We start from the raw sequence: 18,095 nt of genomic DNA on the forward strand, positions 1-18,095 counted from the left end.
TTCAATGAAACCGCCATCCCCAGCCCTTGTGAGAACCCTGCGCTGGAGGAAAGCAGCTCGTATTTTCTCCACAAATCACAAGACCCTCCCTTGATAGTTAAATAGGATGATCTCTGTAAAGCTGACAAGATGTTTCTGTGTTTGTTAAACAAGAACCATTTGTTTTGCTCAGGAGCATCTGTTGAATAAATAAGATATCTGATGTGCCATTTGCTCATTGGAAATTAACAAACCCTTTAAAAATGGCAATTTGTCAGGAGTTATATGAGGCAGAATTCATTCTCAGCAAGTGAACAAATTGAAACTTCCTTCCCAGACTTTCTAGAATCCCCCAGAGCCAGTTGTGCAGAAAAAGTTGTTAAATTCTGCTATCATTAAGGAAAATATGCTGAAAATGACGGGGAGAGAGAAGCAGAGTCCTGGCAGGGAAATGGACGGGTCCTGGAGCACGTCTCCTCTCGAGGACAATTGGTACCAGCTATTCCCCTCTGGGTGGTGCTTTCATTTGGACGATGTTGGTCTGCTGGATAGGAGGCAACTTTTCTTCCATGCTGTTCCCGGGCATCATTTGGTACAAACTGTCATCAGACATCATTGTTCCTGTCTGTGGTTTCCTGCAGGGAGAGTTTAACTTACTGCAGGAACAAAGGAGAGAGGGAACATAGTCAAGTAAATAAAAAGACTGTCACTTCTTTCAGGGAATGCAGCAGCTAAAATGAAACCTGAGCAAAGCTTTTCCTGTGAAGCACACAAGGGCTTTGTAGTGTTGGTCCATTTTGACTTAATCATGAATGAATGCAGTGTGCTGGTATCAAGGGGCCAAAACATAATGGACAGTGAGTGACAGCTGGCATTTACTAAGTGCAGGTGCCTTGTTAATCACATTACTGGCATTGTTTAGTTATATGCCCCCAAATCTGTTATTCCCATTGCAGATGAGGAGACCAAGGCTTAGAAAAAGGTGTAAGTGGAATTTAAACCTATACAGTTAGAGAGCATGTTGACTTGCATTGCTGTAGATAATCTTTGAAGATGCCATGTCCCAGAGACCCTGGGTGTGAAGACAGAGGAACAGGCTCTGAACCCATGAGCCCTACCCTGTGCAGAAGTGTAATTATATTAAGCAAGATCTTTCTTTGACTCCTAGGAAGGACTGGCTGGCCTGAGACTGATACGCTGTTCTTACTGGGTTGTAATTCAAACCTTTATTTAGAGGGAGTTTGCAAATGGGAGAGGTGTTGAGCAAGGTGAATTCTTAGGCTTCATGCAAATGGGTCCCTGTGGACTCTAGTTAGAAGCTAAGGAATTAGCTGATGCTAGGCCCAGAGGAGCTTGCTGCTTCATCTCCTCACATTAGCTCTCTTCGCAATTGATCTTGTAAACTTTCTGAATCAGAGAAATTAAAGATGAAAAAAGGGCTATTAAATCATGTTGCCCCAACCCTGGACTAGGCGGAATGATTCCCAGGAGAGGATCCAGAGTGTCTTGTTCAGTTTAACTTTCATTGTCCCAGAGGGTATGACTTGTCGCTCTTCCCCTGGGCAGTCAGTTCTTTCTTGGGGCTGATGGATGCAGGTGTGAGTGATATCTCAAAGGCCGCTACTGCCCTAGTTCAAGGATGCGCACCTCCTCTTGGATGCAGTTTTCTAGCAGCTGGGACTTTTCACAAGTTGCCTCTGGAATTTGCTGAGGCCAGGAGGAATATTTTTGTGTAGGTAGATAAGGATCTCTACCTGTAAATAGAATCTGGTAATTTTGTCTCCTTTTCCTCTCAGCCTGGAGATGTGCCTACAGCTGTATCTACACAAGCAAAATGTGGGATGGGGGCTTAGGACAACAGTGGGGGCTTAGGGTCAAAGGCTGGTCTCTTGGGAAGACCAGAAACACTAATAGCTAATGTGTTGAGTATTCCTTAGCCTATACTAGGAGTGCCATTCTACTGTCTGGTTTAATTCTCACAATAACACTTAAGTTCAACACTTACAACAACCCTTTGAGGCAAGTATGTCCTTACTTACTTTGGGGAGATGAAAATCCTGAGTCTCAGAGCAGTCAGGTTCATGTCAAGGTTATAATACTCATGGGTGGTGGGGCTGAGATTTGAGCCAAGGTCTCTCTGAGTTGCAAAGTGCATGTTTTACCGCACTGTACTCTGTCACTGCCTCATAGTAAAATGTACTGAACGAGGCTGGAGTGAGCAGGAGGAAGAGTAGAAAAAGGACCTGCGCTAACTTTGAAAGAAGATGTCTGGTCCTCCCATCAGCCAGGTTTTTTTTTCTGACTCAGCAAGTTTGTGCGTGCCATGAGATCCCTGTGCAGGTCCCGGGTACAGAGATTTTGGAGGTGTTGGCATACCTGTGTGCTCTTAGACTGTAATCCCTTCCAGACCCAGGCAAAGGGGGTGTTTAATTCACAGATCTTCTGCTCAGTGACTGGTGCATGCATAGTTAGGTCTTCACTTAACATTGTCAATCGGTTCTGTGACTTTTAGCAAAATGACCGATAACAAAACAAATTTTACAGAAGGCTAATTGATTTAAACAAGAGTGAAGCTCCCACAGCATCTAATCAGCATTTCAGCATTGAATGGAACAATGCTATTTGAGGACCTGCTGAATAGCTGGTTAAGCTGGTTTGCCTTGCTGCTCCCAAGATGTCCTTGCTTGTTGTCAAAGGAGATTTCCACATTGATTCAATTAGCTTCATTTGGCTAATGTTGGCTGAGCGCCTGAGCATATTCACGGGCTGCTGGTGGTTGAGCCCAAAATATTTATCCAGGAGGGACAGGCCTAAATGGGACACTATGTTGGGTCCTTGAGCCAGAGAGTGAGAAGCATGAGGCCACGGGATGTAGAAATCAGAGAGAAAACATTAAAAGGGGTGGTGGCTCTAAGAGCACACAGTGGGGTGATCATCAGAGAAGAATTATCTGTATCACGATTTGTCTCCAAGTTGTCCCTAAAGGAATTGTTTGAAGAAGAAACCATGCACTTTTATTTTATTCTCCTCAATGCTCTGTGTTTTCAGGACATCATTTTAAAAATATGGGTTGTCTGTGTTTTATAGTATTTTTTATTATTTTAGTTTATTTTTCCCATTGCCATTGATCCCCTTATACCCTCCCCGCCATGACCACACTGTTGCCCATGTCCATGAGTCCTTTTACCTTTTTGCTCAATCCCTCCCTTCCCTAACCCCCAAGCCCAGAGGAGTCAGCCCATCTATGTCTGGTGCTCTCTGTCTATGAGTCTGTCTCTATTTTGCTTGTTAGTTCAGTTTGTTCATTAGATTCCACATAAGAGTGAAGTCATATGGTATTTGTTTTTCTCTGACTAGCTTATTTCACATAGCATAATAATGTTCTCCGGGTCCACCCATGCTGTCACAAAGGGTAAAATTTTCTTCTTTTTTATGGCTGAATTGTATTCTATTGTGTAAATGTCCCATAATTTTTTTATCCACTCATCTACTGCTGGACACTGAAAAATGGATCTGCCTTTTGACCCAGCAATCCCACTTCTGGGATTATACCTGAAGGAACCCCAAACACGACTTCAAAAGAACATAAGCACCCCTATGTTCATTGCAGCATTATTTACAATCACCAAGATAAGGAAGCAGCCCAAGTGTCCATCAGCAGGACATCATTTGATCTGTGTGATGTCACTCTCTGGGAACCATGAAGTATAGGGAAGCTCTGTCCAGGTTACAGAATCATTTGAGTTCTCCCTATTCTCCTTTGTACCTGAGGAATATTGAGCATGTCCTTTAACTTCTCAGGGCCTCCATTGCTGCATCCTCAACTTCTGGGTGCTACTTGAACTGTAGGTTTCTTCTTACGGTGAAATGGTGTAACAACATGAGGGGCCTGGCACGCAGTGGCTGATGAACACGTGGTGGCCATTTTCTCCTCTCCCTTCCTTTTTCTCCAGCTGAGAAAGGCAGCCTCCATGGTGCCTAACAGGATGTGGTCCGGGCTGAGTCCACCTGACCTGGGCTTGAATCCGAAAGCTGTCATTTGTGTACCTGCGGTGGCTTCGACAAGCCACGTAGCTCCTCTGAGCCTACTGTTCCTTGTTAGTAAAACATGGACAAAAATTGTACCTCCCTCGTAGGAGTTCGGATCCTTTGTTCAAAGTGTAGCTAAGTGTTAGGAAGTGGAGTTGCTGTGGTGGGCAAGGCAGGAAAGGGCCCCTCCCTTCAAGAAACTTACAGTCTAGAGGGGAGACAGGTATTATTCTAATCATTACATGGATTATTATGAGTATTAAATAAGGTCACACACAGAGCTGTATATCACAGGGACCGACCCACCATCAGAAGGCACATGAATACTAGATATGCATTATCTTTGGGGACCGTCTTCTTTATGGGGTCTCCACATGATGATCACCTGTTCCGTCACACGCCTGCCTGTTGTCTTCCACATAACTCACAAAGCAGATGCCCTTTCTCGAATGACTCCTTTCAACCCCAGATTGGTCTGGAACGGCTGTGAGTAACGCTTTCCCGTGGTGTGGGCTGTCCGCATAGACCCTGGGCAGCTATGCCCACACTGGCATAATATACCAGAATGCCAGTCCCTCTCCATTCTGAGGCAAAGACTAGGAAATTTCGTTTTTATTCTCTTCAGAGCTAGGATACAATTAAAATGTTACCACAGTAATTGGCAACATCTATTAACTTGATGAGAATTGCCGGAGGCAGCACATTTTCCCCCTTTTGCACATTATTAGTCTATAAATACACCTGGACCCTTTCGCTTCCTTCTTTAGAACTTCCACAAAACACCCTCCCAAGCTGTCTTCTTAATGCCCTTTGCCTTTTTTTAATTAACTCTCTGAATTCCTCCGGCACTTCCAGCTGGGGCACCACATAATCTTGCCTCAGAATCAGCGGGGTCTGGCGGGAGCCCCAGCTCTGTTCCATGATCTTAAGTGACCTCTCTTCCTGAGTCAGTCATCTGCAGAATGGGAACAATGATATCTGCCTCCCAAGATCCGCACAGTACAATTAGACAATGATATGAAAGCACTCTGTAAACTGTCAAGTGTGGGGGCCACCTGTTCCTTGATCTTCGGCAGCTCCTCCATCTGTCCATGCCCTGCTTGCTCTGTGGTCCCCAAGGAGGTGCAGGTGCAGAGAGGTTCTGGCAGCTGGAGATGTTCAGAGACGTGGAGCAAGGTGGAACCTGGCAAGCAGGGGTGTACGAACTGTCAGTACAAAGGAAGAGCTCACCTGTCTCCATCATCCTCAGCTGTGGACTTTCCCAGCATCACAGATCAGAGACAGAGGGGATCCCTGGGAGCCCCCCACCCCACTGCCCTGGCAACCCCTTCCACTTTCAGAGGAAGAAACTGTGCCCTCAGGGGTTTAGTACTGTGTTATAAGACACAGTGCTGGTCAGTGAATAGACTATGACCAAAACTGAGGTCTTTGCCCTCAATTCAGCCCACTGCTCTTTCTACTACATTCTAATATAAGTTTTTCTTAGGCACTTTCTATATAATCAGTAGGTGATAAAACGAGTATGCATGTTTTTCCATGTGTCTGTGTATTTGTGTGTGAGCATTTCTGTGTGAGTGTCCATCTGGATTTGCTCCATAGGATGCCTGGACATTGTGTGCCCATTTGTTAATTACAGGCATGTGTCATTTCATTTCATCCTCATCAAGACCAAATGATGCTCTTGTGATTATTACAGAGAGTTGGAGATTCAAAGAGGTTAACTAACTGGCCCAAAGCCACACAACTAATAGATATAGAGCCCGGATCTAGAACATGTAACTTCAAAGCTCCTCTCTTAACCACTGGACTATAGAGGAGACAAGTTGTTGTTCTAAAAACACATTATATACAGTCTGTCTTACTGTATTACTGAGTTAGAAATAGTACCCAGTGCTGGATCCCCAAAAAGCACTAAATGTCTTCCCAAACTCTAGCTTGGGAAATGTGGGCCAATGAAGGTTTTTTTTATTTCTATATGTGTCTGTTTAACTGGAATAGTATACACTCAGGAGATAGGTCACTATACCTTTATGAACCTGTTTCCCTCCTATATTATATCCTACCTGACTACCACCCCCTCCTCTGCCTCTGGTCCCCTGACCCTCATTGTACTGCCAGTCTCCATGTTGGACACACTTGGAAAATACTTGCTTTGGGGGCCACTGGGCCACACTGGTGGGCCAACAGGATTGACTTATGCCTCATCTATTGGTACCTCTCTCTTCAATTCACTTTTAAGGGTTCAGGATTTTGTGAACTCCAACAGCACTCTGTGCCACCCTTTCTTACAAATGTCTGCCTCATTCTGTTTCCCAGATCAGTATGAGCTTCTAGAGAGCTGGAATCTTACCTTATACACCTTGGCATCTTCCCTCCTCTATCATCTCCTTGGTATCGGATTCACAACAGATGCTCAGTATCTGCGTGCGAACAAGTGGAATGAAGTATTTAGTTAGTGTGGTGCTCTGCCCAGAAGAGACCTTGTGATGTGATGATGGGAATGACAGAAAGATACCCCTTTTAAAACTAAGATTTCATGAAAATCCTTGCCAATCAAAATGCCTCCCTCTGCTCTTCTCACAACACAGAGTGTGAGTAGTTTGGGCTATTTTCAGTGGACACTATGTTTGTTCTGAGTTTATATGTCTTGTTCTTCGGCTTACATTCCACCTAAGTGGCCTTGGGTGTTGACTGAGGGCCTCAGTGAATGATGACATCAGAAGATCTCTACAAAAAACTGCTATTTGTGGTCACACTTGCTCCAAGTTGTAATATTTTAAGTATGCCCCATAAACTTAAGAAAAAGTCAAAGAAAACTTTAAAAATCCTAGACTTTTCAAAAATAAGCCAGTTGACAAAAGTTACATTTACACAAATTCATTTCTAAAGAAATAGATTGAATACACCTTCAGAAACAGAACGAGTTGTCCAATGGCACAACCAAAATGAAGGGAATAGTGCAGACTTTGGTTTGCAGGAAGCAGTCCATAATTCCTGGAGTGTTGGCCTTCCTCTGCCTTCAGAGTCTTTCGTATGCTGTCTCTAGAGTGATCTCTCGTGACTTCTGCCCAACGGTCCACCCCTCCAGCGTGCCCATTCACACCTACATGCCTTGCATCATATCACTCCTCTCTTTTCCTTGACTTTCTAGTCCCACACATTCTTTAAGCCTAGTCTTTGTCTTCCCACCTCGATGAAACCCTTTCTGGCCCACTATACTTTTCAACACAACTGCAAGCTCTTCAAGGCCCTTTAGGTATCATCCCATAAATACCTATTAAAGGAATAGTGGAATCTGAGAGTGACGATCCCAGAATCGAGTGTCTAGGAACAAAGACTGCCCATTCTCTGCAGCACTCTGCCAATGTTGCAATGCACTTGTTCTATTTATTGACATCAAGAGGACTTCTATGAGCAACAGTTGTCTTTTTTAGGCTCTGTCACGTAACAGAGTCTTGTTTGGAAACATGTAACTGTTCATGAGAGCTATGCCAGGCTGTAGTCCACACATACATAGCAAAAGTAGGCCATGTGGAAGGCTGTATTGCAACTTCCCAAGCACTCACACACAGTGGATATTCAGTAAATACTTGTCAGGGGATTACTGGCCATATTCCTAGTAGAACAGTTATTCAGTTGGATTTGGGTGAAGCTTCATGGATTGTTACTACACTAGCATAACCATGAGACTCTAAAGACCAGCTTCAAATCGCTACTGCCAGCATGTATCATGGTGTTGGCTATGGTTCACAGAGATTCTTCAGTTGACATGAATCTCCTTGTTTGTTGGGAGTGACCTCTTGAGACGTCTATGCCTTGTCCTGAAAATATTTCAGCTAACTACTGTGTATGGTTCCAACCACTGAGATCTTAGAAAGACATGACATGAAATTAGATTATAAAGTTTCTTTTCTTTTTTTATACTGCTTCTCTGACAGGAAATAATGACTCAGTATAACCCAATGTCTATTTATAGATCTTAAACAAAGTTACATAAAAATAGTCCTTCACATGAGATGTTCTCTGATGTTTTCTATTTTGTTCCATTTTATTTAAAAAATTGTGATTGATCTGCTAAGTATATTTCATGACTTACACAGCCCATTGTTGGAAAGACAATGATCTAGCAGGCAACAGCCCTTTTAATTTGCTGGGAGAACCAGAATGCTGCAGAGACCGACGCTGATCCAGGAGTCATGAGAAGGCCCTGCATGTGCTGAGCAATTCTGGGGGGAAGGTGCTGGTGATCACTCCCTAGTTGCAAAGAACAGTAGATAACTTGATCTAGCTTAATTATAAAGGGAGAGAATAATTAGGATTCAAGAGAAGAAATGCATATACCTCATAATCTCACAGAATATTTTCTGTCTGTCTCTTATCTTGGCTTCTCCCTTCTTTCTGGCACAGCAGTTAAAGGTGTCCAAGACAAATTGCTCCAAGTCTCGTGCTACAGTTTCTTAAACCAAATCCTAAAGTCTGAGAAACAAATACTTTTGACCCAGCTTAGGATGGGTTTCTAGCCCTGGTTTAATCAGCTATAGACAAGGGACAAGGCGATGTAGTACTGACGTGGGCATAGGGGTCTGCACCTAGAGGTCTGTGGGTCGAGGGGAGCCAGCAGTTGATGGAGGCCGGGTTGTTTGTAATTTGAGAAGAAAGCTCCCAAGGTGCTCACTAGAGGATCCAGGTTCATTTGAACTGAATGAGATCCCCGAGTTTTTGCCACCTTAGCATTTTCACACGGTGATCATATTTGTCAAGCAAATCACAGTTGACTGTGTGTTTGACGGAACCAATATTGCTTTGAGGATAAATGGTGAAAATAGCAGCATAATAACATAAAATGAAGACTTTATTCACTTAATTGCCTAGAGATTAATTAGATGAATGAAATCTGTTTCACCATATTATGGTGCCTTTTTCAACATTTATCTTAAACATACTGCTGGGGTTATTATTGCTCTCACTTGTGTATTTATTCATCTACTCAACAGATATTTAATAAATGCAGAGCAAGGCACAGTGCTAGGCACTGGTGCAAAACACAATTTAATCAGATCTAGGGACTGTCTTTAAGAATGGTGCAATCAAGAAGGAGAAACCCTTCAGGTACACAGATAACTGAAGGTGGAGTAAGACTGTATTTGAATCCAGGCTCTGTCTCTTTCTTACTCTACTTAGGCAATTTGACACATCAAAATTGCCATTTCTTCATCTGAAAAAAATAATACTGCCTATCTGAAAAGTTGGTTTAAGGATTAAATGATATAACATATTAAGTTGTGGCACACATTTTGGTACATTAGGTGCTCGATAAATACAATTACACTCTAGATAATGTGAGCCCTAGAACAGTAAGCGTGATATAGTGTCAAGTGTTAATACATGCCTCTCCGTCTTCTAAATGTTTTGCATGCATTTATATAGTTCATTTAGTTTTCATAAAAACAATAAGAAGGGTACTTTTATTATCGCCCTGTTGTGCCAATGAGCAAATTGAAGCATGGAGAGGTTAAGTAAATCACCTGTGATCCCACAGTTAGTAACTGATGTAGCCAAAACTCTAACTTCAGAGAGTCTGATTCCAGAATTTATGCCCTTAACTACCTGGCAAATGCATGCAAAGGAGAGGCTATTTCAGTTAGAGCTTACAGAGGCTGTGTTCCGAGTTGTAATGAGTGACTTTAAACTCTGACCACACATTCTTATCACCCAGGAGCATCTAAAAGCTATTGATTCCTGAACTACACTCCGAGCTAGAGGTTCTCAGAATGTGATCCCTGACTATTGTTATCGTAGCATCTGTGCATTTGCTAAGATTTCAGAGTCTTAGGCCCTATCCCAGACACCCCCAGTCAGAAACTGAGGATGGACCTCCGCATCAATGTTTAAACAAGGAGATTCTTCGGATGCTACTAAAATGTGAGAGGACTGTTACTCCTGGAGACTAAAGCCAGGATCCCTGTGAGTAAGGCCAATGCATTGGTATTCAATGTCCTTATAAAGTTCCCCAAGGGATTATCATTGTCAGCCAGGGTCAGGAGCTTTCATGGAAAGTAGGTGTTGAGCTGAGCCATAACCAAAGCATATGCAGAGTAGCACAGATGTATTCCAGGTGGTGAGGCAGCCTGAGCAAAGACATAAAGGGGGAGAGTATTTGTGTGTGAATTGGAGAACTATATTGAGATAAGATTATTTAAAATTATAATATTTTATTTTTTGTGACATATATCATTTGTAACCCTAGTCTCTTAAGCAGAAAGTACTGGTACCGTTAGTGCCCCACTTCCTGTTTTCTGTGCCTTCGGCCCCTGAGCACAGATGTCAGATATTGATGCTATAATACAGTAATGGCCTCCGGGCCATTGAGAAGTGTAGAGATTTATGGTGCAGAAGATTGGATTTTGAAATCCTAGGTCTGTTTTCCATGGGTTTCCTATTTCTTATGCTCTCTAGGTATCAGTTGTTCATTCTCACCATTTTAAATTCTACCTTTTTTTTTCTAACTTGCTGCTTCTTATCTATTGAGGACTGAGAAACCAGAAAACCATTCTTAGAATGATATTTAAAATAAGAGTAAATAGACTATGAGTAAGAGCTTGTCAGAGAGACTGAATTATGTGATTTCCTTACTGCATAAATGTTTTAATGTCTGTTTGCCTATTTTTAACTGATTTTCTGGGTCTTCTACTCTGGCTGAGATAGCTCATGCAGGAGCTAGCCAGCTGACTGGGCTTTATGTGTGGACGGGCTGAGGCCCCGGAGGATTCATTTGTAAGGGTTCTCAGCCTTCCTTCTTCTGGCTATTGGCAACAGACCTTTAAGGTTTCCCACTCTGATCATCAGGAGAAGTTTGTTCTTGTCAGGCCAGATTTTGAATGTTTGTCACCAAACACTTATTGTTTGCAAGGCAGGAAGAAGGAAGTGTAAATCTGATCTCTCAGGAGGGCCAGAGTGCCTGGAAGCAAACAGCCAGGACTGAGGCTAACCCGCCTTCTGCAGGGACAGATGGAGTAGGAAGAGCACTTCCTCAGTGGGAGGACAGAGGAGCAGGGTGGTGGAAGCAATCAGGTGTGGTAAGATGGGGGAGATGGAAGACCATCGGGGAGAGACAACCTGGAAGACCATGGGGGAGAGACAACCTCTTAGAAGGTGCGAGATGGCAGAGAATGGTCAAGAGTGGAGATTTAGACCAGCATTACTACAGACTCTGTACCCTAATGTTTCTTCCAGAGCCACTGAGTCTCTGTCATCACTCCAGGATGTGTTATGACCAGTATAGGTGCTGGCTACTAGAGACAACCATACAGCTGGGCTTGCCAGTGGCTTTATTCTGTGGGTCCCCATGGTGTAGGACAGACCCTCCCGAGAAAATGACTTTCCCAGTAACCACTCTGCGTGCTTCCCATGTGTTGTCTGCCATCCTGTGGTCACTGAGTTTCTGTTTCCCTTCCTTCCCCAGGTCGGTGGCCGGATTGGATAAGGAGGCGGACCTGGTGCACATGGAGGTGCGGACCACTGATGGATGTGAGTGCTGCCTCCTCCAGGCGAGGGCAGGCAGCTCGCCTGCAGCCCTCTCTCCTCCCCCAGTTTGCATTTTTACGGCTTGGGAAGATGGAAAGCCCTGAGCTCCATGGCTTCCAGATCCGTCCTCATTTCCCGGGGTGGGGAGAGGCCTCTCCTAAGGGAGATATTTCATTGAAATAAAACCCTCAGGAATGAATTTTCAGAGGCTGTGAGTTAATGTGATGAATTTTGAGGCTACTGTTAGTAATTTTCTGGCATCCTCAGTGTAATCTGAATAGGGTATCCATAGTTCATGGTAGTATTTTGCATTCACTGGATGAAATGCAGGAGTTGCCGGCTTTAAAAAAACAAACTTGTTCTATAGTCAAGCTTACCCAAAAAGGTAACTGATCAGCTATTAGCAAAATTTTTATTTATTCATTCCACCAATATTGAGGCATGGCCTACTATGTACCAGGCTTTGGTCCAGACCTAGAGATACAGTGGAACGTAAGACCTATATTGTCCCTGCAAATAAGCAGTGAAATGCCAAGGTTTCAAACACGTGACCCCTTGGTACATTGTGCATCTGTGTCCATCTTACCCGGATTGGACTGATAAAGTATCATTTTGCACCACTTGAAGCATTTTATTCTTCCCAGAGCTGATCATATCATAGGGCCCCTTCCTATACAAGAGAAATAAAACCAGCTTCAACAAAAATATGTAAAATATGTGAAAATATATTTTATATATTAAATACATGAAATAGAATCAGCATATGTTAGGTCAAAAATAGAGCCAACTCATGTATGGAAATAGCGCTGACCTAAGAGTGGAGCTGAACAGGCACCTGCTGGTGAGCTGGGGTCCTGGGTTCTGCCGCCGTTGGCGCCAGGGGAATCCCCTCTCTCCTCTCAACTCTCTGTGCTCTGGCTCCCTGTTATCTGAGGTTACGCATCCTTGCCCTGCCCCAGGGCAGGGCTGTGGGTTGGCCAAATGGAGCGGAATGTTATAGAAATCATAAAATGCTATACAAATGTGAGGAGAGTCTGTTTTGATCAAGCTGTGGTGCTGCGATATCATTCAGAATACATAAAGTAAAAACTGCAGGTGTTTTGTCCAGACATGTGTTTTTTGAGGCCAAACACAGATGCATGCCAGAAACATGCATTTGGGGTAATATATTTTATTGGCTTTGTTTTTATTTTTAAAGAGTTAGAAAGCAATCAGCATTAGTATATGTCTGGCATTCTGCCAAGTACTTTATTTTTTTTTTCTTTCTTTCCCTGAAGCAGGCAAGAATGAGGAATGACCCACACTCTTTAATAATTTTTGTTTCTTTCTTATTTTTCCTTTTTATTTAATTTATTGGGGTGACACTGGTTAGCAAAATTATACAGGTTTCAGGTGTGTAATTCTAAAACACATCATCTGTACACTGTATTGTGTGTTCACCACCCCAAGTAAATCTCCTTCCATCACCATTTGTACCCCCATGCCCTTTTTCATCTCCTCCCTATTCCCCCCTGCAGTTACCACCATTGTTCCTGTTCATGAGTCCTTTCTTTTTTTTCTTCTTTGCTCTCTCCCTCCAAACCCCCCAGGTACTTCCCCTCTACCCAGCAGCGGTCAGCCTGAGTCTGTCTGTCTGTCTGTCTGTCTGTCTCTCTCTCTCTCTCGCATTTTTAAATAAAAGGATTATTTAAGATTTAGAAATGTAATGGATAATGCCACATACTCAAATTCATCGATCATAAGGGTGACAGAATCTGGATTCAAAATTGTGTTATCTGACTGTTACTGCTGAAAAAAACTGGGGAGGGAGAGCGTTAGGTATAGGGGTTTGAAGAAACATAGCAGGGCAGCCAGAGGCATGCAGGCAATGACTCTCAGAAGGTGACCCACAGGCCAGTTTTTCAGGCCACCCCTGCCTTGGCTTTGCTTCCCACATCAACCTCTTAGAAACATATATGTGACCTCTGGTAGTTGTCACAGTTCAGATCGGAGGACACTTGATAGGACTGTCTGATCTCCTACTTAGTATAGTAATACCTTCCCCCAAAGTCCCCACTGTGTGTTCTCAGATCCCATGAGGTCAAGCTTAAGACATACCCTTGGCTATTGACAGACAGCTTCTATTTGCTGTTGTTTGTTTGTTTGTTTTGCTTCTTTTTTAGGTAATTTCTTACGTTAAGCTTAAACTTATTTTTTGAAAGTTTAAGAATACCAGTCCAAATTTGGATAAGACCTATGGTGCAGAAGGGCTGTGAAATTTTATGAGATTAAAAATGCAAAGCACATAGAAGACTTTCTGGCTTGTTATCAAGAATTGAAAAAAGTAGACAGAAATATCACAGAGATAAATGTCATGAGCCACACTGAGGTTAAGCTATAGCACATATTCATTCTGTCCCATGTTCTAGGTTTTTAAAAACAGTTTTTCAATAGTTAAAAGAATCCTCTCCAACCTAGTCAGTCGGCTCTAACCCACCTTTACTTGGAAAGTGCACGTGTCATCCCTGCATTGGCCTGGTGTTGTATTTTGTATGACCCAACGAAAGGCGTGGCCCTTCTTGTTTGCTTTCTTACACTCACTCACACCCACACATTTTTATCTAAATGATCATCACAAAAAAGCACAAAGTGTATATCTTTTGTTTTCTTTTTCTGATGTGATAGCATAGCCTCAAATTTCCCCAGATTCACACAGCCACCCTAGTTACAGAGTAAGAACTAGAACATAGAACTCTCAATATGCTACAGAAAGAAGGAAGTTTCTGAGGACTTACAGCTAGCATCCTATTTAATGATGGGAAACTCGGTGCTAACCCCTCAGGGCAGGGAAAAAGCAGGGGTAATTACTCCTACCTTACTGCACCTCTTCAACATCATGCTGAAAGTCTGAGCCAGCGCAATAGAGGTAGAAAAATGAAGTGTACTTGATACAGATCACAAATAAAATAAAACTGTTGCTATTCTCACTGACATGATTTTCTATGTAGAATATAACAAGGAATCTACCAGAGCAGCACCTAGAACAAATAAGTTGATTGAGCAAGGTTGCAGGACACAACATATTTAAAGGAGAAAGAATATATTTTATAACAAATGGTCTCATAAAAAATGGACAATCATACAGGGGAAAGTGAACATCAACCTATGATTCACAATTTATACAAAATTTAATTTAAAATGGATCACATTCTAAATATAAAATATAAAATTGCAAAACTTTTAGAAGAAAGTATAAGAAAAAATCTTTATGACCCTGGATTGACATCAAGAACAAAATTGACAAAATAAAGAATTAGTAAATTGGACTGCATCAGAATTAAAAACTTTTGCTATTCAGAAGACATAGTAAAGACAGTAGGAAAAAAATATTTGCAAATGATCTATGCAGCAAAGCACTCATAGCTAGAACATATAAAGAATTTCAAAACATAGCAGTAAGTAACAACCCAATTTTTAAAAAAATGGGAAAAATTTTAAAAGGCTATTTATACCAAAGAAGATATGATGATTACAATTACATGAAATGATGCTCCACAGTATTAGACATTAGGGAAATGCTAATTAAAGCCATAATGCCAGATCATTACATACCTATTAGCTTTGCTAAAATAAACAAAGCTGACAATACTAAGTGCTACCAAGGATGTGAAGCAAGTGAAACTGTCATACATTGCTGGTGGGAATGCAAGATGGTACAGTTGCTGTAGAAAAATATTTGACAGTCTTATAAATTCACCTTAGGATTCAGCATATTTACCCTAAAGAAATAAAAGTTATATTCATACAAAAACCTATACACAAATGTCTGTAGCAGATTTATTAATAATAGCCCCAAACTGGAAACAACCTGAAAATTGAATGAATGAATGAATGATAAACAAGCTGGGGTATATTTTATGAAATAGAATACTATTTAGCACCTTTCAATACATGCAACAACATGGATGAATTTCGAAGGCATTATGCTGAGTGACATTAGCTAGTCTCAAAAGGTTACATGTTATATGATTCCATTTACATGATATTATGGGAAAAGGAAAACTATAGAGACGCAGAACACATCAGTACTTGTCAGAGCAGGGGAAGTAGTTGACAAGAAAGATCAGAATTAGGAAATTTCTGAGTGTAATGTAACTTTTCTGTAACCTGATCATGGTGGTTGTTACATTAATCTATCCATCTGCTAAAACTTTAGAGCTGTTTGCAAAAAAAAATGTGCTATATATAAATTGAAAATAAACTTTTAAACTACTACAAAAATAAAATATATGGTAAGAAAAACTCTAATGTGCAGTTCTTGGCTTCTAGTTTTATAGAACTTCCTACCTTTCTTCATTATTAATTAATTAATCAATTTAGTTCTTTTTTTATCCAACCAATATTTATTTAAAGTCTACATATGCTGGTACTGAGGGAACATGCAGGTGAATGCACTATCATGTCTACCCTCAATGAGCTTCTGGCTTATTGGGGAGACAGTTATTCAGATGATTCTAGCACAGAGCCCAACTCTGTCACTTCCTAGAATGGTGGGGTTCAGGCAAATTACTTCATTGTTCTGGCTTCAGTTTCCTCATCTATGAAATGGGGATGAGAACTCTAACTCCCTATTGGGACGTTGCAACGATTTTTACATTCTTACAATAATCAGTTAGTGCATGTATTTCCTGCAACACCAGAGAACACAGAGTGAGCATTATAAAAATGTTATTGTTGTCATCATCATCACCATCATCATCATCACCTGGTCATCATAGTTAACATCAGTTTATTTGACAAGTAGAGTGGAAGGAACCTTCTATAGAGTATCAGGAGTCCTAAGATTGTCAGGGTTACTGTGATTTCTACATTTTATCACTGTCAGCCACTACTCACCCTGAACCATGAGAAGGCACAGACACTAGAATTCTCCTATGGGCGATTAGAAGTTTTACAAAGGCTTTAAATCCATAAACATAATAGGAAGGAATAGAAGTTACTTTCTTTTTTGGTTTGTTGGTTTTGTTTGTTTTTAGATTCTCCCAAGTCTCAAGTGCTGTAGTAGGCATCTATGGCAATGTCAATGCCATTTTTCACACTGTGCCTGCAAGCAGGTTAGCCTCGCCCCCTGGTCAATGAGAAAGAGGCTTTTGGAAGCTGAATAACTTTTCATAGTTCCCTGGAATCTGTTTTTTACTTGTTTGCATTTAAGAGCTTATGTTCTTATTTAAAATAAATAGCTCCTGGGTATTTCTCTAAGAGAAGACCTGAAGAACTTTAGTTCACAATTTTAATTCTCTTTTTCAATTTTTGACCTTATGTATGTTTCCCACAAAGATGATATTTGAAGGAGTCATGGGAAATTTTTTTCTTAAGTGATGAGAGACAAGACATGTAGGATAGTTAGAATATTTAATAATCTCAAAGGCAAAACATAATCACTAGTCACAATACAATTCAACATTAAAATGCCGAGGTTTTTAATGCAATTCAATGCTATTCAACCAGTAGTTGTGAAGTCAGCCTGAGGATAGAAACAGATTTCTAAGACTTGATTCCTGTTTCTAAGGAGATGATCCTTTGGGGAAGATTTGGCACTGTGAGAAATGCTCTACTTCAAGGTTAAACTTGTTGATGTAGATGGATGAGAAGCTTGCCCTGCTGAATGGGGAGAGACAGAAGCTGCCACCCTAAGCTCTACAAAACTAGCAGAAACGTAACCCCTTAGGGCAGAAAGAAGCTTAAGGATGCCACTTTATCTCCTTCGCTCCTTCTCTCCACATTCCCCAGTCCTCTGTTCATCCTCTATTCAGCACAGAACCCAAAACATGTCTACCTGTGAATATCCCATTTCCATTACTGGCCTGGGATTCTTCTGAGGGCAGGAACCTGTCTTATTCTCTCTTCTTTCTGGAACCTCGGGGAGTGTCTGACACCTGCAGCTTTTCTATATATACACCTTGAGCCGATACAAAAGAAATGAATCTCTCAGTCTGAGGCCACCCCTTTTTTCCATAATGTGACCATTGGTCCACCTGCAAGGTGAGAAAGTAGAGGCTTAACACACTAGGGAGATGGTACCGTCTTCCCTAAAGCTCCTGGGAACAGTGGAGCTAGCTGAAACAGGGCCCAATATTGCTAAAGTTATCAGACGGATCTCTCTATTCACAGTGCGGGGAACAAAGCCTTTGGCTTTCAGTAGTGCCGGCACCAGATCTTAGAAATACATTAGAAAGACATTTGATATTTAGAAATACATTAATCATGAGGGTGATGTGACTTTCAGACATTTGGGAAGTCACTCCTTGGTTCTCCCACAGGGATATGCAAATGAGATCTTCACCCAATCTGTTCTTTCTAGTTTTTCATTTGAGGATGTTTTAAAGGAGAGGAGAGAAAATGGAAGTTCAAGAATGAGCACTAATCAAAGTCCACATGTAATTATACACATCTGGACCCAAGGAGCTTTGCCTACTTGCCCCTCCACGTGCAGTTTCCACCTCCTTTTCCAGCAATTTCCTTCTCACATTGCACACTTCTCTGTCCAGGCTAAAGACACGGGCTGCCTTCTCCTTAACGTCTCC

The 18,095-nt window shown here is 41.7% G+C and overlaps 1 protein-coding gene across 1 annotated transcript in view; it reads left to right on the plus strand.

The window, feature by feature from the left end:
• SORCS3 (sortilin related VPS10 domain containing receptor 3) overlaps positions 1-18,095 on the plus strand; it is a 558,638-nt gene that overhangs the window by 391,995 nt on the left and 148,548 nt on the right. The window contains exon 6 of the mRNA XM_045854121.1: positions 11,471-11,535. Coding sequence (XP_045710077.1) covers positions 11,471-11,535 — 65 coding nt within the window. The remainder of the gene's footprint in view (positions 1-11,470; positions 11,536-18,095) is intronic.

The sequence above is a fragment of the Phyllostomus hastatus genome, unplaced genomic scaffold (assembly GCF_019186645.2).
Source record: "Phyllostomus hastatus isolate PE091 unplaced genomic scaffold, TTU_PhHast_1.1 phas_scaffold_1066, whole genome shotgun sequence".
Taxonomy (NCBI): Eukaryota; Metazoa; Chordata; class Mammalia; order Chiroptera; family Phyllostomidae; genus Phyllostomus; species Phyllostomus hastatus.